At 44.1% G+C, this 26952-nt stretch overlaps 1 protein-coding gene across 1 annotated transcript; it reads right to left on the bottom strand.

Moving 5' to 3' along the window:
- Nucleotides 1-527: 527 nt before the first annotated feature.
- On the bottom strand, nt 528-26648 carry OTUD6B (OTU deubiquitinase 6B). Its single transcript, XM_034763246.1, has 7 exons — nt 26490-26648; nt 18674-18828; nt 10051-10146; nt 7487-7799; nt 5029-5090; nt 4067-4173; nt 528-2992 (listed from the first exon to the last, which is right to left on the bottom strand). Exons 1-7 carry the CDS (start codon nt 26575-26577, stop codon nt 2908-2910), a joined length of 906 nt encoding a protein of 301 aa, XP_034619137.1. The 5' UTR covers nt 26578-26648; the 3' UTR covers nt 528-2907.
- Between the last annotated feature and the right edge of the window lie 304 nt (nt 26649-26952).

The raw sequence follows: 26952 nt of genomic DNA, 5'->3' as shown, positions 1-26952 counted from the left end.
GAGACACCAATCAGAAAGTGGTGGAATATTTTGTGGCACAAGGGACATAACTATAATAATGGGATAAAATTGAGAAATTAAAAATGTGAATTGAATAGCAAGAAAGACTTCAAAGCAGATCTATAATTTTAGAAGCATCAATGGAAATCATGTAAGCCATGCTTCAATATGCAGCAAAAAGTTAAAATACAAAATGAAACAGGGAGCTTTTGTAGTATCTAGCTGGCCACATTTCACTTAAGATGGGAAAATTCTATAATACGCTGGAGCGGATGCTACCGAAAAAAGCCATGGCAGGTACAACTGGTGACACTAAGAGATAACACTGATTTAAAAACAGGAGAAAATGAGCTTTTGGATCTCTATTTCTTTAATAGAGAGTTGTCTTCTTGAATGGAACTTGTGGTTGATTAAGACATGATGCTGTTGTAGGATTATGACAAAAGTGAACATCATTAAGTTCACTAGTTTCAGAGGGAACAGGAAGTACTGCAGAGAAATTCTGTGATAGATAATCTATTTCAGGACAAACTGATAAGTGGAAATCTTATGCAATTCAATAAATACAAATAAGTTTCTAACTTCTTAATTCAAGCAGGTTAAAGCAATGGAAGTTTCCATACATTTTTTTTTTTATTTTATTTTTTTTGGCATGGCCCATACAGCAAGAGCAAAGGTCCTTTGCTCACTATCATTAAATATTCTTTTGCTTTGTACAAGTTGAAAACATCTTAAATTGGACAAATTGTTGGATACAGACATATTCCAGAATTCCAATATCATCTTTTTCCCCTTTCAATTAGTGACCCAGGAATAAATTCTGATGAAACCTCAATTAACTGACAATTATTCACCATTCAGCTACATAAATCAGCATGTACACTGCCTAATACATCAATTTTAGGTAACACTAAAAATAATATATTATTGTATTATGGTGAAAATCTTTATGGCATTAAAGAAGATTTTATATTAATTCTCTCTCACTAATGAATCCCTTTCTGGTAACAGGCATTACAAAAAAAAGTCTGACTCCTGCGATCAAGACATCAATTGGGTTCATCCAGTTGTTACAATGAATAAAGATCACCAAACGATGTTATATTTGGTTAACACTTGTTTTGCCTGGCAGGCTCCATGCTGTGAAATTCATAATCAAACATTCTTTATGTGGGAAGACTACCTATAAAACAAGTAAATATGGCATTTGTAAAGTCCTCATTTGCATCTCTTTCAGCAAGACCACAAAGTGCTTTCATTAAATGATCTACAGAAGAAAAATAGTTGGTTTTGTGTCTTACTTTTTTATGATACATAAAGAAGGCATGAAGAAGTACCAGGAATGTCAATTTGTTTTCTGGTTTTACTGTATGACTCAGATGTTTTGGATGTGGACTATAAACTCTCTCAGCCCTCAGCTAAGGGACAGCACTATTGCATCTTTAACAACTGCTTTTCTCCCAAATTTTTTTTTTAACTGCCTGAATGAACAAATGTAAAAAAGTTTTAAACAGTCTATATAAAAAATAATTTCCTGGTATTAGCAGGCTTTCCGTATATATTTCGAGTCTTCTCTGTATGTCATAAAGAAGCAAAGCAGACAACACAAATCCAAATTTCTTTGCAGGTCATCTTTAAAGTTACTTATAAAAATTATCACTTAATTCTTGTAACTGTTTGCAACTGGCTGTATAAGGCAATGTCTACACTACAGGGACTATATTGGCGTAACTACCAGCGCCGAAGTTTTGCCGGTACAACCCCATAACATAGACATAACCTACAACAAGAGGATTTTTTCCATTGCTGTAGGAAAAACCATCTCCCCGAACAATAGTAAGTAGGTTGATGGAAGCATTCTTCCAGCGATCTAGCTACATCTACATCAGGCATCATGTCGGAATGGCTACGGTGCTCAGGAGTGTGGATTGTTCACACTGCTGAACACCGTAGGTACATTGACCTAAATTTTAAGTACAGACCACACCTGAGTATCGTAAACTGCATTCCAAACTGCATATCTGATGGAATGGAAGCACTATAAACAGTATGTTTGGACTAGTTCACTAAGTCTTCATCTGAAATGACAACTATTGTAAAGAAAAATAAATTACAAAAGAACAAAAAGTTGAATGTCCCCTGTTCTACAGGCGGGACTATGTGGACCAGCAGTGCCATTATCAATTCTCACCCATGTTCTGTCATCTATGGCCATAAGCAGAAGACAAGACAGTTTTCAAAACCTGATTAAAAAATTAAGAGGAGAATCCATAAAAGCAGAAGTTAGGTTTGCGACCTTTTGAGTCAGATAAGGGTATGATATTCAGCATCACTGGCTTTACCTCTGGCTCTTATGTAACTAAAGTATTAGGAGTGTCCTTACTATTGTTTAAATATGTTTTAGCTATGCCCTGTTGAGACGATTAAAGCAATATCTTGACGGTCACTCCAGTCCAGAATATTATTCAACAGTCATTTAAATGCCTTAATAAAATCTCCATGATCACCATAATCTACTTGAAATGACCTAATAAGAGCCTGCAAATCACATCAACTCTTCAGTAGAAATGCACAGAAGCACGAAAAAAAACACAGGCTACCTGAAACATATACTATTGATCTTTCACTGTGGCAGAGTATGTTATGTAAACCAAAATACTCAAACTATGCAAGTTACAATGGCTTACACAGCCAGCATTTTAGATAATATTTTCTAAAACATGATCTAAATCAGCAGTCTAGGTACTGTTTTAAACTGCTACTTCTGATATGTAACCAAATCTTTTGTCTTTCTTAAAAGTTCCTTCCCGTTACTTTTGTTTTCCAGTCTTCTTGGGAACCCTCCATAGACGAAGAGCCCAAAGTGTCAAGCGGCACCCATTATCCATGTGGACTTATGACTGTATACTAGCTACCATTTTCTGTAGCAGTGTCTGTGAGCAGCTTTACAGAATTATAATGTTCTCCTAATCCATATGCATGTCTCATATACCTAAAAACAAAACAAAAAAGCAATTTAAAAAATATTTAACTAAAATTAAAATATATATAATATACATATGTATAAATATACCTATTTTCTACTCTCAGATAGTTTAAAGACATTCAATTAAAGTTCAAGTCAGCATGAAAAATGTATTATCCTGGAAACCATGGAAGTTTGACTGCATGTTTTCATGAGAAAGGAGTGTTTCTTTAGTTTTGCTAATAATGATAAAACCTACATATCATTAATGGAGCTTTTATATAAAATAAAATGTTAAATCCATTTATAATTGTGAATAAAATCGCTTTTGTTGAATAACTGAAGGCTGCTAACGAATCAGTCAACTGACAGAAAAGTGACGGATGTCTAAGTTCCCTCTAAGCTGCCCAGCCGCCTATTAAGCCCTGCACAGGGGCTCAGGCGGGGAGAGGAGCCCCTCCCCGCCAGCCCCAGCATGGACCTGCCCTGGACTTGCCGCGGCCAGGGGAGAGGAGCCCCTTCCTTAGCTCAGCCCAGCCCAAGCCCGCCAGAGCTGCCACAGCCAGGGAGAGGCGCCTCTCCCCCGGCCCCGAGCTGCTGCGGCGAAAGAGGACTTGGGGGGGAGGGGAGGGAGAAGGGAAGACCTCTCTCCCCACTGCAGCCCCAGGGCAGCCTGTACCCCAAACCTGTCATCTCCAGCCCCACCCCAGAGCCCTCACCCACCACCCGCACCCCAACCCTCTGCCCCAGCCCTGACCCCCCCCCCCACTCTGAACCCCTCAGCCCCACCCCCACCACATGAATTTTGTCATGCACACCAATATGAAGGTCATGTGTCACACATGACCTCCATATTGGTAGACATAACAAAACTCATTCTGCACATGGATGTACAAAATTAGAGCGAACAATGAGAAAGAGCTTCTTTAGTTTCCTAACCTGATTTATTGATGGCTATTTTGCATTTTCAAGCCAATTCGTTCTGTAACATTCTCTAGTCAGACAAGCTAGATAAAGTATTGCAATCACTTACTATCAGTCCTTAAATACTCTCCTGTGGGAAAAACATGATTAAAAATAGGAATAAAAATATCTACTTACACTAGTATTAATGGTTTGCTTGAATATTCTTCACCAACAATAATGGGAGGAGAATCCATTTGCACTACTTCAATTGGTTTTTGCAAAATGTGTGATAGAGCCCTTAGCTTTAAGACAGGAAAACAATATGCTGAGAAGTATAATTAAATACCAGGAAAAATACTTAGTTCTAACACACATACCATTAGGTCAGTTTAGGCCTGAAATTTAGGGTTTTTTTTTTTTAGACGTGAGATTTTACACAATCTTCCTGAGGTTAGTTTTTAAATTCCTATGAAAAGTTTCTATGAACCATCTCTTGCTTTGTTGATAAAAGCAATGTAGCACGGTGCTAGTTCACAAGAACTCGAGAGAGCAACTAGTCTATTTTCAATGCAGAAACGGAATGAAATGCAAAAACAAAGTGTAAGTGCTAAAAAGTTTTTTATTTCAGTTTTAATTATAAATCTCACTCTCTAATTACACTTTGCTGTATGATATACTTCACAGCACAGCAAGCTGTTGACCCTGTTTAAACCAAGAAAATAAAACCAGCTTTCTGTCTCTATTTTTTATTCTCTCCCTCCATGTTATCAACCATCACATTAGAAACCCCTGTTCTATAAGTTTTAAAGACTTAAGCTGCTGTAAGCAAGACAGACACAGACAAAACCGGTAATGCTCTGAGAAAATATTTGTCCACAATGTAAAGTTTGTCAAGAGGTTAAAAATGGGAATAATGATACCTACTTCTTTGTAAAGTGCTTTGAGATATACTGATGAAACACGCTATATAAGAGTAGGTATTGTTATTATATTTCTTTACAACTGTGTTTGATTAGGTCTCCAGAAATTTTTCTATTAAAGAAAAGCCGCTTCTTTGAAGTGGAAAAGGGGCATTTCTAAGAATTTGTATCTAAAAATCCATTAATTTTCAACCACTTCAGAGTTTCATCAACAAAAATAAACAGTGCCATACTTACTTCCAGCTGACCACCCCAGGCAGCTGTGTTGACTATATCATCACAGTACTTTTCAAACTCCCCTGCAGGAGGGGAAAAAAAAAAAAAAAAAAAGAGTAATCCTCTCAGTAAATCTCTTTCCTGGATGTGGGTGGGAAAGATATTGATGAGATAAATTAAAAATAAATGCTGGCTTGTTAAAGTAGAACATAATGTAGGGGAATAAGAATATTTAAGTGCAGAGAATAGAAAACAAATAGGAAACGAACATCTACAACAAAGGAAGAAGTATAGTATGTTCTCTTATTGAAAAGAAAAAAGAGGAAAAAGGAGAGCAAAGACAGGAAAGATAGTGTAGTAAAAATACAGGAAACAGCAAGTTATATTTTAAGCATTTCTTGAATAAATTTTATGAACAATGTGATCTTATTAAATACCGTACCCAATAAGTGGTACACAATAGCTTTAAACTGCAGGAGTCATAGCTTTGGGAGACAGCGTGCAATGGAAATATCTTTCTATCTAATTACTAGGCTTGGCTCTTGTGCAAGATAGATGTCAGATAATTTTCAGGTCCTGTAACTAGCTGCAGTTCTCCAGACCCCAAAAATGATTAGGGGTCTGGAGCACATGACTTATGAGGAGAGGCTGAGGGAACTGGGATTGTTTAATCTCCAGAAGAGAAGAATGAGGGGGGATTTGATAGCAGCCTTCAACTACCTGAAGGGGGGTTCCAAAAAGGATGGAGCTCGGCTGTTCTCAGTGGTGGCAGATGACAGAACAAGGAGCAATGGTCTCAAGTTGCAGTGGGGGAGGTCCAGGTTGGATATTAGGAAACACTATTTCACTAGGAGGGTGGTGAAGCACTGGAATGCATTACCTAGGGAGGTGGTGGAGTCTCCTTCCTTGGAGGTTTTTAAAGCCCGGCTTGACAAAGCCCTGGCTGGGATGATTTAGTTGAGAATTGGTCCTGCTTTGAGCAGGGATTGGACTAGATGACCTCTTGAGGTCCCTTCCAACCCTAATATTCTATGATTCTATGTTTTTCTCCAAACTGACTGGGTTGTTTATTTCTCAGTAAACTGAAATATGTAGAATCCAGAGAACATTCCCTTCTATGCATGTCTCCAGAAGACAGTTTTAAGGCAATCCCCAATCTTACTTGCAAGTAAGATCTGTGCTCTTATAAATGAAAGGAATTAAAAGTGTAAAATTAGCTGAACTCTTCATAAAAAACACTATTAAATATGTTCTGGGTGAAGAATAAACTGAACAAAATTATACACTGCAAGACAAAAAGCATTTTCTTGGAGAAAAGCAAAATTCTTCTCCTCAACAATTAAAGAAAATCAGTTTGGATTTCAAAAAGGCTATCATGGTTAAGATTTATGAGGCAAACTGAAGGTTTATCTATTTTGATACGCACAAAATAAACCTACCAATAAAATAGAAAGGTAATTTAAATTTAAGAAAGGAAGTTTAGCCTAAGACAAGATAGAGCCAGCCAGAAGTGCTACCGTGCTGCTAATAACACTGCAGCAGTATCTATAACGTTGTCTCTCTCCGGGAGCTAATATGAGGAGGCAGGGACTATGAGGATGCTAGCATCACAAGAGGCGAACATGCAGACTAGCTAACTTTCACAATACTGTACTAATACTCAGCTCTACGGAACGTGGTAACTATGTGAACAACACTTGACTCCGGACTCTCTAACTGCCATGTTAACAGGAACAGCAAAACATACCACACTTTTCTATATCATGGTTCCATGAGAGTTTACGCTTTTATTGAAAATTCTTTTGAAGAGTGATTTTTTGGGCTATTGAAACATGCTTAAAGGCTCCCTTCTGCTAAATGCCTATTCTAGATACAGGATATCAACAGTACTACTGAGCAACTTTAAAGAAAGAGCTATTTTGCTACTGAGGCATAGATGACTTGAAAGCCATTGTCCAACTAAATTTTCATTATTTCATGCCAAAGTCAAGTTTACAATGCATGTCTCCTGGACAGCTTAATCAAAGGCATATTTTTTTCCAAAACAAGATTCAGCAAAGAGAATAGTAACATTGATCCCTGCAGGATTTCAACTGTAAACAAGATTATCCTTATGTTAGAGGTCCTATTTACATTACAATTTTAGCTCACTCATGGAACATGATTACCGCATCATTGTTACCTGGTCAAGATGTAACATGGTTCCATTTTGTATCATACATGATATTAACTGTTACATAACCAGACTGAAGTTACTTTTCCTGCGTGTAGACAAACATCTTCAAGACATTTGCTTAGTTACAGAGGAGATTACGATCCTATCTACACTGCATGACATACAGTGTCATGGGAGGGGGACAACCATGCTATAACTGGTCACAAGTCAGCTACAACTGTAATACTGATAAGCTCCAGAACTACTGGTAACATTTGTAAAAAGACACTTTTTAAGAACCATTTATTAAACTATAATTCTTACCTCGGCTATACATGTCTCCTGTGTTGGGATTTGTTAGAAACGGCAGGAAATCATCAACATGACTTTGCATATACTCTGCAGTTTGACTTCTCAGGGTTGCAACAGTCCAGGAGTTTTGCTGATTCTTGAGCTGGTCTTCAATAGCTCTGTACATGCAGTGGCCATCTGATGGAATCTGTTTAATTTCCAACTGCCTTGCTGCCAATATCTGAGCAAGCCTTTGACTTTCAAGATGTCTGGCTCCTGTTAAATTTTCTATCTCAGCTTCAGCTATCCTTTCTTCTCTTTCCTTCTCCAGTGCAGCTTTCTTCTCCTTGAACAGAAAGCACAATAAAGAATGCTACAAGAGGATGTCGATTTCATATGAAAGTTATTGGAAAAATAATGTTCAAGCTCACAAGGGGTCCTAAGTGTCTGTGCAATTCTTGGTTTGCGGCTCAGATCTATGACATTCAGAATTTTGTTGCTCAGATTTAGGTCTGTGCATTACCAGTGTGCCACTGAAGGAAGGTCAGTATCTTTCCAAGTAATAAATATACTGAAATTCACCCTTTAGGAAAGAATAACCTTTGTATAGTAGAATTAGCAAGTTAGACTAACACTTAACTTTAGGCACTAGCTTGAAAAGTATCTAAATCCAAAGACAGCTAATCTCTTGTTTATTTAGGTGCCTAATTTTAGGCATACATTTGAAAATTATGGCCTATGTCTCTATCTTGAAGCTATGATATAGTGAAGCATCAGTTAATGAAGCCAAATTGCAGGAACATAAGAACATAAGGAACATAAGAATTTTGTAGAGCAAATACTGAGAGACACGTTGCCTGTTTCACTAGAGGACTTTTTTTTATTTTGTAGTATTTCCAAAATTTTTTATTTTACCATCTGATCTCAAGGTAAGTGGGCTCAGAAGTTAGTACTTTGATGGAAGACCTTCAGAAAAAGTGCAGAAAGAAGCATTGGCAATTTAGTAGATAGCACTCTCCTAAGTCATTCATCTTTTGGAGGAATTATAAAACGGAAGCTCTGAATACCTGTAGTCCTTAAAAATCTCAAAATATTTTGTGTGTGAAAAAGATGGATAAACTCAGCTGCCAATTCCAGCTGAGATAATATACTGGCTACCCAAGTGTTGCCTCTGCATATTCATGCTTGTGGGGTACTTCCTTTAACCAGAACTACTCAGCTTTAAGAACCTTCTGGAAAGCAATACGTACTGTTGCCAAGCAACTTCCCTCTTACAGCACAGGATGTCATGAGATTATAAGAGGCTCATACAGGCCCAAGTGCCTCAAGTTTCTCCTGTTAAACCCCAGAGTCCAATGACAGAAGAATTCCAGGTAGAGTGAATGCAGAGGTGACATCCTCAAAGAGCCACAGTTATAATGGTAAGTAGTATTTATTTCTTTAATAAGGCTGCTACATTTTCCCACTCATGCCAGTGGGTTCAGGAGTTTGAATTAAACAAGGAGTAGAGAAATGCCAACCCAAAGAGGTCCAGATGTCAACTCACAAGTAGTGCTGTTTAAAAACACTTAAAGCACCAAGGTAGCACCCCTTCAGATTTCTAACATCAAATCATGCAAGTAACCTACCAATTAGAGTGGGCTAAAACTCAGAAATTCTGGTTTGTGGGAAATTTTGATATATTTAGTTTCATTCCAAATCAGAACAAAACAAAAATTTTCAAAGTTTCCCACAAACCAGAAATTCTGAAAAATTTTATTTCAGAAACATCAAAATGTGGTGTTTCTGAAATAGAGTATGTTCCCTGGGACTCTGGCAGGTTGAAACTGACAAGAATTATGTTAATTTCAGTCAACAGCTGGCAAGGCTCCCAGCCCCAGCATGCAGACTGCTCTAGGGCCAGAGACGCTGGGCTTCTAGACTCCCTTGCCAACTAGCTCCCATGACCCCACTGAGGAGGAGTCAGCTGGATTTCCCAGGACTTCCAGACTCCCTACTGCAGAACCAGAAGCAGAGAAGCCCAGAGTGTCCTGGCTCAAGTAGCTCTCAGGGCTTCCTTGTTCCCTGCACCAGACCAGAGTCCAGATTGGCTAGAGCCAGTGCTTCCAGGCTTCTAGCTCCATGGTAGTAAGGCTGGGTGCCCTGATGGTTCTCAGGGTTTCCAGACTCCTGGCTCTAATGTAGGGACCTTGGAAGCTCTGGCATGGCATAGCTGCCCTGGAACCACTGACCCTGGATGCGCTGGGGTCCCTGACAGAGATGCCCTTAAATCACAAACCCTAGAATACTGGGGTCCCCCAGCAGCCTTCCAGGAAACCAACTTGTGGTTCAATTAAAGTTTGTCAAATCCAAGATGGGTTTGTTGAATTAGCATTTTCTGATGAAACTTTTGTCAGAAAATTCCCAATCACCTCTACCACCAAAGATGCGTTAGACTTGGTAGAGCCCATTGGGAAGATGTTTGCATTTCTTTAGGGATTGAAGTAAACTTAATGGAACTAGCAGGTGTTGAGCCTAGCCACGTGTTAGTAAACGCATACGCTGGTGTGAAAATGCCCGCACTTCTTTGCAGAAAAACATTTAAACTGGTATCATACCCGCCTTTTCTGTGCTTTTGATATTCGAGGTTGCTGCATCTGTTGCTCTCTTTCCTCAAGCTGAAAACTTGCAATACTATCAGCCACAGAATCTACCTAGAAAGAAACAAAATTTTTTAACATTTTAGTTAATCTGAGTGAGAATGGAGAATTACAACAGATCCTTGGAAATGTTTCTTAAATATGTTTCAATCAATATCAGGTTACACATTTCAGTTTAAATATTGAACAGTATTATCAACGTTTAAAATATTTTAATAGAAATTTTTTTAGCTTACTTTTATTTGTAGGAAGGCAGCCAATACTCTATCTTATTATCTATTAACTTATATTTACTCCCTGACCTAGACCCCCACCTTTTTTCTCCTTACTATCAGGAATCTTAAGCCAATTCACTTAAGAACACTTTGATTGAGAACAATATAACATAATGTGTACAGTGAAAATTACACTAAAGACAACCTCCAACAGTAGATTCTGTCTTAAGGCATAAATGGAGCCTTTACCTGATCTGCACACCTTAAAATTCAATATCATAAAACTTTAGAATTTGAGACAGTCAACATAATTAAATCTGTCAAATGTCACAAGGAAATAGGGTTACAAGTTATGCATCCAACTTTCCTGAATGTTAACCATGCGATCCAATAGTCTCTTAAGACTCTTAAATAAAATCTCATCATTAGGACATATTAGGCCAAATCGAACTATAATGTTCTTGCCACACTTTGCAAGGTCCTCTGAACTGAGCTAATTCCCTGCATCTATTAAAAGGTGCAGGCTTTACCTTATCTCTACAGCCCTACCTCATTTACTGCACAATTGCTAAATTTCTCAGTATTGTATTCAGTGTTGTTGTAGCCAGGTTGGTCCCAAGATATTAGAGAGATTAGGTGAGTGAGGTATTATGGGACCAGCTTCTGTCGATGAGAGAGACAAACTTTCAAGCTAAACAGAGCTCTTCCTCAGGTCTGGTCACAGCTAAATACAAGATGGAACAGACAGTTTGGCATAAGTAGTTAGCGTATATTCTAAGGGACCATTCATGGTGAAGTGGCCTGTAAACACCCTTGTAGTCATAGAACAAAAAAGGGGGATTAGTGGATTATAGATTGTTGTATTAAGCCATAAATTCAGTGTCTTTATTAAGATCATGATTTTTAGTGTCTAGCACAGGGGTCGGCAACCTATACACGTGTGCCAAACACGGCACGCGAGCCGATTCTGAGTGGCGCACTGCCTGCCCTGTGAGAGGAGGAGGAGGGGCCGGAAAGCGCCACGCTGGGGGAAGAAGGGAGAGGAGGGAAGCTTGGTCCTGTGGCAGCCAAGCTCCCCCCCCCCGTTTCTTCCCACAACGTGGTGCATTCCGGCCCCTCCTCCTCTTCCCCCCTCTCCCTGCCGGCGACAGCCCTTGCGAGGGGGAGCGTGCTCGCTGCTCTGTAGAGGAGGCAGAGAGAGGTGGGGACGGGCCTTGGGGAAGGGGTGGGGACGGGCCATATCTCTCCCAGCCCCCTGCCATGAGCCGCTCAGGGCAGGGGGCTGGGAGCACCCCCCCCCCCCCCCCCCCCCATCCCCCCCCCCCACCCCCCCCCCCCACCCCCCCCCTTGTCTCCAGCACCCCCACACACCCCCCGCCCTCTGCCCTGACCTCCCCCCAACACCCAGCCCCCTGCCTTCCACCTCCACACACACCCCAGCCCCCTGCCCTGCACCTCCCCCCCAACACCCAGCCTTGTGCCCTGCACCTCCACACACCCCCAGCCCTCTGCCCTGACCTCGAGTCACCAACACCCAGCCTTCTGCCTTGCACCTCCACACACACCCCAGCCCTCTGCCCTGACCTCAAGTCACCCCACTCAACCTGCTGCAGGCCTAGGTGAACAGAACCCCAGGCTGGAAGTGGGCTGAGCAGGCTGGCGGCGTAAGATCAGCATTTTAATTTAATTTTAAAGGAAGCTTCTTAAACATTTTGAAAACCTTGTTTACTTTACATTCAACAATAGTTTAGTTATATAATATAGACTTATAGAGAGAGACCTTCTAAAAAAATGTTAACATTACCGGCATGCAAAACCTTTAATTAAAGTGAATAAATGAAGACTCGGCACACCACTTCTGAAAGGTTGCCTACTCCTGGTCTAGCAATTTAAACTCCCAGGCTTGTCTTTTGAAGGTGTTGCGCAGGTTTTCTTTGAGGAGGAGAACGGATTGAGTGATCGCTTTGTAAAAAGTGTTCATTCACAGGTGACAGGGTGTTTTTGTCTTATTTTACTGTGTGAATTCATTTGAGAGCATAGTGACTGTCTGGTTTCATCCACATAGTTGTTACTGAAACATTTAGTGCACTGGTTGAGGTACACCATGTGTTGTGATAGGCATGTGTAGGATGCATAAATCTTGAAAGGTGTGCTGTGGGGTGGGGGATGCTGATCATTGTAGCAATGGAGATACAGCTATACATCTGCAGGTTTTACATCTGTTGTTCTGGCAGTGTCTGGTGCCACTTTGAGTTGATGTGTCCTGGCCTGTGGGGAGCTTGCTTCTGATGATGAGCTTGGGTTTGAAGGCCAGAAGAGATTTCTTTCAGGATGGAGTGCCCATTGAGTATGGGTTGTAGTTGTTTGATACCCCATATGGGGGCCAGTGTGGGGTGGTAGGTGTCACCTAGCAGAGTGTGGTCAGGCGGGATTTTACTTCTGTATTGAATCTGGTTCTTTCGGGGTATTTGGTTGGCTCATTCCATGATGCGATTCACTTCTCTGGTGGAGTGTCCTTGTTTGGTAAAGGCGGTTTTGAGTATATTAAGTTATATATCCCAGACCACTTCTTCAGAGTATATTCCGTCGTATCGGAGTGCCTGAGCTGTAGGTAACAAATTTCTTGGTGTGTTTAGGGTGGTTACTGGATCTATGAAGGTAGGTGTGGTGATCCGTGGGTTTTTGTATATAGTTTTTTGTATGATTCTATTGTTGAAGTTGATTGTGGTGTCCAGGAAGTTGATGCTAATGTGGAAATGTTCCAGGGAGAGTTTAATGGATGGGTGGTGGAAATCTATGGGGGAGTTTAAGTTGTCTCTTCAGAAGATGAAAATATCATCAATGTATCTCAGGTATATCATTGGTTTCATTGTGCATTTGTCAAATGATATACCCGAGACACATCAATATTTTCATCAGGTCATAACTTTGGCAACTCAAAACCAATTTCACTGGAATTCTCAGAGACAGTCACTTGTCAATAAGGACTATTTCCTTAACAAATGATCACAAGAATTTTTCACTCTTCTCATACTCTCAAACAGCTGAAAATGTTTTTTCTCAAGCTTTTCAAATCTGCAATCAGAAAATACTTAGCCTAGAAAATTTCAGCCAAATATATAAAGTTTCAGAAAGTTATAAGAGACTGAAAAAGGTAGGCTGGAATGGAAATGCTAAGGAAAATTTACTACAGTAATATGTATAGTTACCTACTAGTTGCATTCCCCTAATTTAGGGACAGAAAGTCTACAAACAAGCTTACTCATACATATGACCTTTACATTCGAAAGTAGTTCTTTTTCAGTCAGTGGATTTCCAATAATGGATCTGTAACACTGTCTGGAGTGGCCCACAACCGTGAGTGCCAACCTCAGGGTAGACTGTCAGAAAACTGGGCAGGCACCCCAAACTGATGATACATTCTATAATTAGATTTTACCAACCCTAAAAAAATGTTAACTCCTGGATCACTATAACAGTCTTAATCATGGAGTCACAGGCAGTCCCCTTAGACTCTCCAGCCTATCTTGCCACCAGGCGAGCTGGGATTAGTGATAAATGGCCACTTATACCAAAAAAAAAATCACAAAATATTCAGGTTGCATCCAGTCCCAAGAGACCAGTCACTTACACCAGATCAACTGATACCCTAGATGAGTGGTTTTCAACCTGCAGTCCACAGACTACCTCTAGGATTTCCAAAGGGGTCCGCACCACCATTTGAAATTTTTTAAGGATCCACAAATGAAAAAAGGTTGTAAACCACTGCCCTTAGATCCTACACTAAAGACAACACCTGTAGCCAATCTTGTAATAAGCTCTAAAGATTTATTAGCTAGGGGAAACAATATGAGAGTTATTTACAGGTTAAAGCAAGCAAGCATATATACACAAATTAGTTGTAATCTAAGTCTTAAGAGTGACAGATTGTAGTGATGTGTCAATTCAAAATGTCTTTCGGGGTAGACCCAGGGATAACTCCAAACTGCTTTAGTTTAATGTCTCTGACCCTGTGAGAGTTCAAATAGCAAGAGATGAAAAATCTTCAGCCTTGTCTACCCTACGAAGTTTTCTCAGCAAAAGTTACGCCACTTTAAATTAAAATCACTGTTGCACGTCCACACTAGCACTGTGTTGGTAGAGTGCATCCACACTAACAGCTCTTGCATCGACACAGAGAGCAGTGCACTGTGGTAGCTTTCCCACCGTGCAACAGGCCGCAGGGTGCTTTGGGAAGGGTTTGCAATGCCTCACGGGGCAGGTACAGCATCACACGATGCAGGTTTCTCAATCCCATTGTTCCAGGGGCATCCTAGAGAGTGTCAGCCGTTTTTTCAACTGAAGTGGGGGGGGGGGGGGGGAGGGAGAGGAGAGTGGTGTGTCTGGGGCGGGAGAGACAGCAGGCTGACTGACCTATCCTTAGGCAGCGGGAGGGGGACACGTCCTCCCCCCTGCCCCCCCCCCGCCATCAGCCTCCAGCTCAGACATGCCAAACCCACAGAAAAAAACCCACAGATATTGGGCTTGGTTTTGGCTTAATTGGTTTGCAAGTTGCTTATTGGCTAGTTTTTGGCTTGTAGCTTGTTGCTTTTTTTTTTTTGGTTCGGTTCCCGGCAAGCAGGGGGCTAGCGGGGAGAAAGAGTCAGGGGTACAAAGGGGGCCCACCACAGTCCCAGACTGCATGCTGGGGGAATCTAGCTACCTAGAGTGTTGCGGTTCTTAGGGATTGGCTTGTTTTGAAATGGGATTAGCTTGATATTTGGCTGTGTTTGAAAGTCGGGGTGCTTATTTACCCCGTGAAGGTTGGCAAGTGTGCATCCAGCTCTGCTCGACAGATTCCCTCCGAGTTCTCCCACAGCCTCCTCAGTTGCCGGGAGCAGCTCTGTAAGCTCTCAGTGCTGAGGAATGTCAAAGCAGCAGTCACCTCCCCCCACACACACTCCCCGCAGCAGCAGTCTGTCTGCCCATGTTCCTAGTGCAGGGCAGAACAGGAGATTCCACATCAATGATTTGCTCTTTGTTCCCCAAAAGGGGCATACTCATCTATCAGATACTTCCCGGAGCTTTGAAAGGGGGGGAAGGTGTACATGCCCGCAGGGCAGCAGAGATCAAAACAGTGAGCCGAGCACTCACGGCACGCATTGTGGGATACTGGTGGAAGCCAGTTATGTTGACAAAACCAACAGCAGCGTCTACACTGATGCTTTTTCGCTTTAATTTTGCCGCAAAAACTTTATGCCTCTCGTTAAGGTGGTTTTGTTTTGTCAGCAAAACGGCAGAGTTTTGCCACCAAAAGTAGTTTTGTAGTGCATACACCTCCCGTTTTGTCAGCAAAAGGCAGCTTTTGACGACAAAACTATATAGTGTAGACAATGCCTTTATGTCCACTACTTTTATTTCCCTCTTCTGGCATTCAAAATATGGGATAAGGCCTTCTACACATTCTTATCCATGAGTGGATGGAGCAATTAACAAGTCTTTTATCTTACACTTAATTTTTGATAGTCCTCCTGGTTGCGGGGGGGGGGGGGGGGGGGGGATGATTCCCATGCATGGGTTCACAAATTTAGAGCAAACATTTTCAAAGTCATAAAGCAAAACTTACATATTTCCTTATAGCATGGAATACAGTCATTACAAGTGAGATTAATGCATGCAGCAAATAACAAGCATTTCATTGAGTCTAAACACTAAATACATTGTTATAAGACTAATACTTGTTTTGAACAAAACTAACATACAGGTGAGCTGGTTCGGTTTAGCTGACGACTTACAGCCTTGGCCAGAGCTGGCACTTGAATTACCAGCATCACAGCACCCATAGAGACTGTAAGCTCCTCAGTGCAGGGACTTTGTTTTTCTACTTGATTATAAAGTGTCACACACTTTTGTAATTATTTACAGAGCACAAAAGAGTGTTTAATTTTAGCAAGATTGTCATACAGGTCCACATTTTTCACAAAATATGTAATTATTTTTGAAAGTAAGAAGTATACCAGCAGAAGTATACCACCAGGTTGTAAAGATTATGTGACTGCAAATGTAACTGTTTTAATAGCAGAAAGGAAGTGTTTAAATAGACACAAGTAAAGGTTATAACATGGAAAAACTGATAGGATTACTCCTGGGGGAATTCTGCACCACTGTGCATGTGCAGAATTCATGTCCCACACAGATTTTTTCTCCACAGAAAATACATTCTGCCAGAGAGGTCGTGCAGTTACACCTTTTGCCCACCAGGGACTGCTGTGTACCAAAACAGACGGTAGCTGCTCCCAGGTGGGAGAAGCCTGGTACAGGTAGGGCGGAGAAGAAGCTGAGTTCCTCACAGCACCCTGCCCGTGGGGCCAGGTCAGGAGGCTTAGGATATTGGAGGGATGGACAGAGTGGGGCACGTGGGAGGTCACAGACTGAGTTTCAGAAGGGCTAGTGGGTAGGGACAGATTGGGTCCGGGGCTAAATGAGAGTGGGGGTGCAGGGACACATGGGAATGGGGGAGGGGTGATGGGACAGATGGGGATGCACAGGTACACATGGGGGTGCAAGGGCATATGTGTGTCTGTCTGTCTGAATGAATGAATGGGGCTGAAGTCAGTGTGGGAGAGGCTCCCTAACAATCCCCCCCCACACACACACACATTTATCCCACCCATACCCAACAACCCTCCAGGTTCGCTCCCAGGCTTCTTCCCAGCAATTACTTCCCTCTCCCTCAGCTCCTCCACTACCCCTGACGACCCCAAGCCTTTGCACTGCTTCTGAGAGGTGTAAGAAATGTGTGTCTGTATTGTAGTTTAAATGAATTATTACTCAAAGTTCAATATTAATATGCCTACTAAGGAATCTATTGGTCAAAAAACATTTCCTGAATTTTTTTTTTTTGGTCTATATTGTTACAGACATACTTGCTGACAGGTATTTTGAAATAACTTACCAAAATAATTGAAACGGGCATGATTATTGTGTTATTTTGACAGATAAAATATGAAGAATTTTGCAGAATTTTAAAACATTGTTTGCAGAATTTCCATGTTTTTCTACAGAACATATAGGATGCGGTGGGCAAACTTTTTGGCCCCAGGGCCACATCTGGGTATGGAAATTGTATGGTGGGCCATAAATGCTCATGAAATTGGGGGTTGGTGTCTGGGCTCTGGTTGGGGATGCGGGCTGTGGAATGGGGCCAGAAACCAGGAGTTCAGGGTGTGGGACTGGGCTCTGGGCTGGAGGTTGGTGTGTGGGGGCGTGAGGGCTCCAGTCGGGAGTGTGGGCTCTGGGATGGGGCTGGGGATGAGGGGTTAGGGGTGCAGGAGGGTATTCCCAACTGGGACTGAGGGGTTTGGAGGGCGGGAGGGGAATCAGGGCTGGGGCAGGGGGTTGGGGCACAGGAGGGGGTCAGGAGTGCAGGCTCCTGGCGGCACTTGCCTCAAGCAGCTCCCGGAAGCAGTGCCATGTCCCCCATCCAGCTCCTATGCAGCAAGGTAGCTCTACGCGCTGCCCCATCTGCAGGGGTCACCCCTACAGCTCCCATTGGCCGCGGTTCCCAGCCAATGGGAGCTGCGGGCATGACACTTGGGGCGGGGGCAGCGTGGAGCAGTATAGGAGACGGACGGGGGGACATGTCACTGCTTCCGGGAGCCGCATGGAGCCACGGCATACATGGAGTGGGGTAAGCCCCCATTCCCACTCCCTGGCTGGAGCATCAGAGCGGGGTAAGCCCCGGACCCTGCTCCCTGGCGGGAGCGCAAAGGCCAGATTAAGATGTCTGAAGGGCTGGATGCAGCCCCCGGGCCGTAGTTTGCCCACCACTGATATAGGAAGTACTCAGAGTTCAGGCACAAATTCTTGACAGGAATCACAATACAAGAATCACACCACTGAACCTCTCATAAAAGCAGCATCAATAACTGAAACACAACTAGATTAGATACTTAGCATGAAAACATACTATGGGAGCTAAAAGTTAAATTTTTGTAAAATGCAAAGACCGACAAGAATGAGCTGCTAACACTCTTAATTGGACATATGATTTTGCTCTTAAAACTCTCTCAAAAAATAAGTTGTTGATATGCTTTTTTCTATAGTGCTCATTACCCTCAGTATCTGAACACCACACAAGATTTATTATCACCATGATCCTGAGAAAGAGACAGAGAGAGAGGACTGGGTTCAGGCCTGAAATCTATTAATCTGTGAATAAACTTTTTAATAATTCTAGCCTCAGTTACACACACACACACTTTTTTATATATTATATATATATTATACACACACACACACACACAGTTACACAATTTCAATGAAAGCTGATTGAGGTTAATATTTGCCCCCAAGACCTTACAAATAAGGCTAAAAATGACTGGTACCTTATTCTGCTCAGGTAAAGTTTCCTTTAGCTGCTTCAGTTCTTCCTTGTGCTTCTGTTCCATTTCTGCCTCCAGTTTGGCAACATCATCAATCAACTGTTTTCTTCTCTTTTTATCATTCTTAGGTACAGCATTTTTCATACCTTGAATTTTGGCTGTAGGAACATCCAGTAGAATGATCAATGGTTTACCTCTAATAAATGAAATATGCTAAATTTATTGGTGCAAATGTGATTAAAATTGGGCTATATAAATAAGATAAAGATTTTGACATACCAGAATGTCATAAGTTATGCTAGGCAGTCTCAGAACCTGTTTCTACATCTTAAAACAGCTATACTTTCTGAAAGATACAGTTATCAAACCCCGGGAAGCAAGAAAATATTCCAGCCACATCCTTATTAAAGTATTTGCTACCTGTTAATCTTATAAAATACTATGGAACTCAACCATAGCCTTCTCAAAATTATACGGGACTAAAATTTTCCGTACTTTGCCTCAGCAAACTGTTTATTTTGAAAAGCTAGCGAAAAGTCTGTTGAAATTTGTCTGCATAACTCAAATGTCTGGAACCAGAAACTCTGAATTTGGCTTGTTTTACAATTTCTATTGAAGAAGATAAATATTCGAGACTTATGAAAGTTAGTTCAGTATTTTTAAGATAATGAACTATGGCTCCGATTCTGAAAATACAGACCATTCAACATCACACATCTGAGAAGCCTCATTGAATGCAATCAGAACTTGAACATATTTTATGTTTGCAGGATTGGGGTCTACACCCTGCATTCCAATACCCCCATACTTCAAGGATGCGCAAAATAAAAATTATGCAAATAGATTCAGAGCACTATAAGGAGTGTGGCTGAGGTTTTGATTTGAACAAATCTTGGAGTTTTGAAATCTAGATGTGAATCCTACTATCTGAGCCACTCTATAATTAATATTTAAATGGAAATCAACTTAGAAAAATCACACATCTGTGATTTGTTTTAATCCACCTACTATAGCTATAAATGACTATAAATGAACAGTTTGGGTTTGTTTGTGTTTGATTTTAAGTACTGACTCTCGTCCTTTGACAGTACTTTGTGTAAGGTCAGCTAACTAGTTAGTTTCCTCTTTGGTTTGGGTGGTATTTCACACAATATGATATGACTCTAAAAACCACTGGCAGATGTAGTATCCCATAATACTTAACTCTTTTTAAATTAACTAGCTTTGCGGGGATAAGATTTTAAGATTGCCATGTTTGCAAGTGGACATTAGAACTTTTTTTTGCAACTCCCTTTACCCTAGCCTAGAATAACATAGAGAGAAACTGAAGATGTCTGGTCTTCTTTTTTTTTTTAATTAAAAACAGAAATGAAGTGCAAAAAACTAATGTTAGTGCAACATGATAGCTGTGAAGTTATGGGTGCATGAGAAATTAGGACATAAAGACAGTTAAGAGTCTCAGTCCTACAGTTACATCAACAGGCGTGCAATGGTCTGATTGCAAGAGAGAGACTAACGCTTGGAACACAATGTTAATTTGAACGAGCTCTGGTCAAGTGTAGGTAGTCTCTTGGTCTATCCAAGGCCGTGATCAAGTGTCTTGATGTTTTTGGTCTTTTGGCCTCGAGATGAAAACCTTATCTTTGCTTCTGGGACCTTGAAGTGAAAAAATTTCCTATCTCTAAGAAGACCCTCAGTGCTTACAGGACATCACAGATGAGCAGCATCTATGGGAAAAGCAGAGCCACCTTGAAGAAAACCCGTGGAGATGCTGCTACAGGGAGGTCTTGCACCTCGAGGATGGCCTTCCAGGACATCACAGCCAGGACAAACAAACATCTCGCCTGCTCCTCAGGAGAAGGATGCTAGAAGGAAAACTTCTCCCACCTCCTCCACTGCCCAGGATCCTGATGCTGGTCATCGTTCTGCTGTGCTGGAAGGTACCCCAACCGGTGAGACCAACCTCTCCTCAGAAACCACCAGCGTGACTAAACATCTCACTAGATGCCTGCCCAGCTGAACCTCTCCATGCCACTCTCACAGAGGAACGAGAACCATGTAGTGAATCTGCTGATACGACTGAAGCCTACCCAACAGAGGGAGAAGAAAAGGAGAATAATTGCATCTATCACCAGTATCCCCTCGCTATGGACACACTCCTCTGCCCCTTCTGCTATCCTCGATTCCAGTACAGTGGCAGTCTCAGCAGACACCTCAAGAGAATCCATAGCAAGCGGATCGCCTTTCAATGTGCTCTCTGTGACCTGCCTTTCGAGACGCAGAAGAAACGCAAGTCTCATCAAGTCACCTGCAAAGGACATCTCGAACTGGAAGAGTCCAACTCTACAGTCTATGTTGCCGCCACTTCATCTCTGTTCCGAAAGCAGAAACACCACATGCTCCAGCTCCGGCTTCCGACTACTGCATCCCAACCAACTCCCCCAGAGCACAGCATAAAAAGGTAGTCCAACCATCTACTGAGGGAAGGACTACCCCTGCTTCGGGGACCACTGAACTGGATACTACCATTGAAAGAGGAAGTGCTTTCTCAGCAATCCCTAAGCAGGACCCCGCCAAGAGGAGGATTGGTGCTCCCTCCAGCTTATGCAAGGCAAATCCATCTCCAGATGGCTTAGTGCTTCCTCACAGCATGTCCAACACAACGTAGTCCTCAGAAGGGTCAGTGCCCCCCAACAAGTAATATCACAGGATCCTGTCGTTGGAAGAGCTAGCACTACCTCACAGGCCACCCAGTGAGACCCAGCGAGTGGAGAAGCTATCTCCACTGCTCGGACCATGCAACAGGATCCCACCCCTAGGTGGACAGCACGACCTCCAAGACCAGCCAATGGGACCTTGCCCCCAGAAGGTCTCACACTGCATCAAAGACAACCCCCCAGACAGAACTCATCCACAGAAGGATCAGCATTGCTCTGGAAACTCCCAAGCAAGATTGCATCCCTGAAAGGGCCAGTACCGCTGCCACTAAAACTGTCCTTCCTAAAAGGACCAATGCTGCCCTCAAATCCATAAGGGAAGACACTGCCCTCATTCCAGAAGATCCGGCCAAACAGAGTTCTCAACACCGGGAGGGAAAAAGGCAACAGGCTAATCCCACAGCAGTTTTCCAGCCTGAGTCTGCGGAGATTTAGCAGCCGGAAGAACAGAAGCCTACAGTGATGGCCACCACACCATGGCAAGCTGCTTGGATAGAGAAGTTGGCAAGGACAGCCTCCTTCGAGGACTTTGACCTCCTTGTAGACAGGCTCACTAAAGATCTGTCCGCAGAAATCGTATCTGGGAGGAAGGGAACTCAGGAGAACACACCAACTGCGCACAGAGCTCCTGCGTCCAGACAGAACCACAACATCATGAGGGAAGCCAGGAGAAGGAACATCAGTCGCCGCTACGACCCAACAGCAGCATCCAGGATCCAGACGCTCTACCAATCAAACTGCTCTAAAGCTATGAGATAGATCCTCGACGGGCCTTCATCCTACTGCGCAATCCCATCCGAGAGACTATTCTCATACTTCAAGGGGGTGTTTGATCATGTAGCTCAGAACAACACACAGCATCCAGCGTGCCTTCATCCTCTACCCCAGGTTGACTATGCAGAGGACCTGGAACAAGATTTTACATCATGGGAAGTAGAGGCCAGACTTACAAAGACTAAAAACACAGCCCCAGGAAAAGATGGCATTCGCTACAACTTCCTGAAAAAATTAGACCCCAGTTGCCTGGTACTAACTGCCATTTTCAACAAATGCAAACAGTTCTGCCACACTCCCAGCTCCTGGAAGAAATCTATGATGGTGCTCGTCTACAAGAAAGGTGAGCAAGGTGATCCCAACAACTGGAGACCCATCTCTCTCTGTTCCACCATGTACAAACTGTATGTCAGCTGCCTCACAGCTAGGATCACAGATTGGATGGTGAATGGAAGAGTCATCAGCTCCATCCAGAAAGGCTTCATGTCACGCGAAGGCTGCTACGAACACAACTTTGTCCTTCAGACTGTCATCCACATGGCCAGGTGGGCACGGAGGCAATGTGCCATAGCATGACTCGACCTGGCTAATGCTTTTGGATCGATGCCCCACTAGCACATTTTCTAGACATGAGAGAGTTCGGGATGCCTGAAAACTTTCTCCAACTGGTCCGGGAACTGTATGAAGGCTGCACTACCACCATCCGCTCCATGGAAGGAGAGACGCCCAAAATTCCTATCTGTAGCAGCGTGAAGCAGGGCTGACCCCTGAGCCCCACCGTTTTCAACTTAGCCATGGAGACGCTCATTTGGGCGATCTCCAGTGGTCTAGGCAGTTTTGATCTATACAATAACAGAGCGAATATCCTGGCCTAAGCAGATGATCTGGTCCTGATTGCAGACAACCCCAAGAGTCTCCAACAAATGCTTGACATCACCAGCCAGGCTACCAACTTAATGGGACTCCGCTTCAATGCCAGGAAGTGTGCATTCCTGCATATTGATGGCAATAGAAGGGATTCAGTCCAGGATACATCTTTTCAGATCCAGGGTGAACCCATGATCTTCCTCGAGGACGGGCAGGCGTACCAACATATTGGCACACCGACGGGTTTGCGTATCCAGGAGACACCTGAGGATACCATCGCAGAAATCCTACGAGATGAGGCCAGGATCGACTCCTCCCTACTGGCACCGTGGTAGAAGATCAACGCCTTGAACACCTTCCTGATTCCCCGTATCTCATTCATCCTGAGGGGATCTGCCGTGGCGAAGGTACCTCTGAACAAGGAAAACAACACCAACCAGCAGCTGGTGAAGAAGTGGATGTTTCTTCCCCAGAGGGCCAGCAATGAACTGGTGTACATCTTGCACAGACAGGGTGATGCCAAATCCCTCTAATTGGTGATCTGTGCAACGTTGCCGTGATCACTCACGCCTTCCACCTTCCGGCGTGCCCGGATGCCACGGTGAGGAACATCACGGAGAGTGCTCTGCAGGATGCCATCAAGAAGCGAATCGCCAGGACCCCCTCCAACCAAGATCTCGCCACCTACCTGAGCGGCTCACTGAAAAGTGAATTTGGAAGAGACAGGGGAGACTTAGCTTCGCTCTGGACTTGTGCCCGTAATGCTACGCGATGACTGAAGAAGCATATCGGCTACCACTGGAAGTCAGTGTGAGGAACGCCAGGAGCTGGGAGTTCTGGTGCCACAGGTGAAGAATACAGATCACACAATCATCACTCTGAGAGCTAGAATCATGCTGGAGAGGACCCCGAAGGATGCCATCCGCTGCCAATATGTGGAAAACCAGAAACGGAAGCCAGACCAGGGCAAGGCGTTCAAGGTGATGTGCAAGTGGGACGCCAGGGGAAGCTTCATCCGATTTGCCGACTGGAAGTTCATCCACAGGGCCCAGCTCAACTGCATCCCACTGAACGGAGCCGTCCGCCATAGGAATCAGGACAAGCGATGCAGGAAGTACGGCTACGCCAACGAAACGCTACCAAACGCCCTGTGTAGCTGCAAGCCCCATTCAAGAGCTTGGCAGCTGTGACACAATGCCATCCAAGATCGCCTGGTCAAAGTCATCCCGCCACCCCTGGGGAAGGTTGCCATAAACTCCACCATCTCCAGAACCGACAGCCAACTGCGACCGAACAGTGTCATCACCAACGAGGACCAGAAGAATATCATCACGGTGGATGTCACAGTGCCGTTTGAGAACAGGACCCCAGCCTTCCACGATGCTCAAGCTCAAAAGGTAGAGAAATATGCCCCTCTGGCCGAAACCCTGAGAGCTAAGGGTTACCAGGTCCAGACACGCACTGATCAGCGGAGCCCTAGGCGCATGGGACCCCAGTAACGAGCGAGTGCTGAGAGAATGCGGAATCAGCCAACGCTATGCTCAGCTGATGCGATAACTCATGGTGTTGGACACCATCAGGTGGTCGAGGGACATCTACATAGAACACATCACCGGAGATCGGCAATACCAGGAGCGATGAGCTAGAGTGCTGATAAGAAGCACAGTCAGGAAAGTAACAAATACTTTCCTCGTGGATTGTATTTTCTGAATAGATAACCAATCTAATTCTCAATTACTGAGGGATAATCTCCACTTATTGATATATTCTGCTTTCCACAACCAAATCTCTGTACAACTTTTCATGAGTGATGTACCCGAGTATTCAGATTCCAATATCTAAACTGTATTGTTAAATCTATTCACCTAAATTTGGGTTATTGCTGATTATGTACTCTATGTATCACATGACTTAAAAACAAACTTTGTATTTGTGGATAATCTAAGCACTATACCCAGACGTACAGACACTCTTTTCTCAACCTATGTATTATATAATTTTTTAACAGTAGCTTTAACAAAATGTTCTTTCCTATCTCTGAAGTTTTCTTTCTGAAACTGAAATGTAAACTAACAACTGTTCATTTATGGTATTTTGTAGTGAACTACTGCATTATAAACCTCAACTTCTGGAATTCTCACCTTGTGGGCTTCATTGTTCATAACTGCACCATGGTATTTTTTGTACCTTATATTCAAGTTAAGTGTGGTCCATAATGCAATAAAAAAGCTACACAGAGATATGGACTGGGAGACAAATTCCTGGGCCCTAACCCTGCCTCTCAAAATGATTCACCAAGTGGGGAAATCACTTCACCACTCTGCTTCCCTTTCTTCATCTGTAAGGGTACCTCTATACTTACTCCCTGGTCCGGATGTAAGCGATCGATCTTCTGGGATCGATTTATCGCGTCTTGTCTAGACGCGATAAATCGATCCCGGAAGTGCTCGCTGTCGACGCCGGTACTCCAGCTCAGCGAGAGGAGTACGCGGCATCGATGGGGGAGCCTGCCTGCCGCGTCTGGACCCGCGGTAAGTTCGGACTAAGGTACTTCGAATTCAGTTATGTTATTAACGTAGCTGAATTTGCGTACCTTAGTCCGAAGTGGGGGGTTAGTGTGGACCAGGTGTAAGAAGAGAATTATTTCCTATTTCTCAGCAGGGTCTTAAGGTTTACATAACACCCATGAATTGCTTTGAAGTGTGACTTACTTGCCGCGCTGCTACCTGCAGCGAAAGCTGGCTCTGGCCAGCAGCACTATATGAAGTGGCACAGACTAGGGCAGTGGCTCTCAAACTTTTTTACTGGTGACCCTTTTCACATAGCAAACCTCTGAGTGCAACCCCCAATACATTAAAAACACTTTTTAATATATTTAACACCATTATAAATGCTGGCAGCAAAGCAGGGTTTGGGATGGAGGTTGACAGCTCGCCACCCCACACTGAATAACCTCACGACCCCCTGAGCGATCCCGACCCCTGGTTTGAGAACCACTAGTCTAGGGTCCCAGCACAGACGTGGTGCCCAACACCCTTCCCAGGACAGACCATACGCTCTCATCTACCCGCTCTGACTTCATGTCCGACACACACCCCTCTGCCCCTCCCCCCAGCTCCCACCATCCCCTTCTGCTGCCCCTGACCCAACACCCAGCACGCACCGCTCCACGACCCCCACACTCTGCATCCACCCTTCCATCCCACCCGAACCCTGGGCCCTCTCTGTCCCACGCTCACATAGGGACCCCTGCCACACTGCGTTCCCATACCCCGCACGGGCACCCCTGCCCCACACCCCTGCCTCGCAGCGCTCCCACGCCCCGCACCCCCGCCCCGCCCCGCCCCCGCACCCGCACCCCTGCCCCACTGCGCTCCCACGCCCCGCACACACACCCCTGCTCTTGGACCCTCCCTCGCCTCAAGCCCCGCGCCCGCCCAAACCCCACGGCCGCTCCTCACCCTGCAGCTCCCGTTTCTCCCTGCGCTGACTCCTCACGAGCAGCTCGAAGTCGTCCGCCGCCGACTCCTCCCGCCCGGGCTCCTCCATGACCCCGAGGCTCGAGCCGGGCGGCGGCCCCGCACCCGACGTGAGAGGGAGACGCCGCGCGCACGCAGTCGGGAGAGCGCGCGCCCCTCATGCGTCCGGCCGCTGCCCGTGGGAGGCGCGCCCGGAAGAGCCAGAGGCAGGGATCGTTCCCAGGCGGTCCTAGCGCCGCCCCATGTCGGGGTTCCGTTTAGCGATGGTACATTGGGCCCTGGGGGCTGCTCTATCGGCCTCCCGCCGCGCAGGGCGCCCGGGTGTTATTCGCTGGGTCTGCCCGGGCACGGAGCCTGGGGTCGGTCGCTCAGAGCGGGGGAGACCCGACCCGCCACTGTTTGACAGGCCAGTGAGACTAGTTCGGGTTTGTTGTGTGTCCGCCCC

Source organism: Trachemys scripta, chromosome 2 (genome assembly GCF_013100865.1).
Source record: "Trachemys scripta elegans isolate TJP31775 chromosome 2, CAS_Tse_1.0, whole genome shotgun sequence".
NCBI classification, from domain to species: Eukaryota; Metazoa; Chordata; order Testudines; family Emydidae; genus Trachemys; species Trachemys scripta.
Note: the sequence above shows the minus strand (reverse complement) of the source record. Positions and strands in the feature narration are given on the sequence as shown.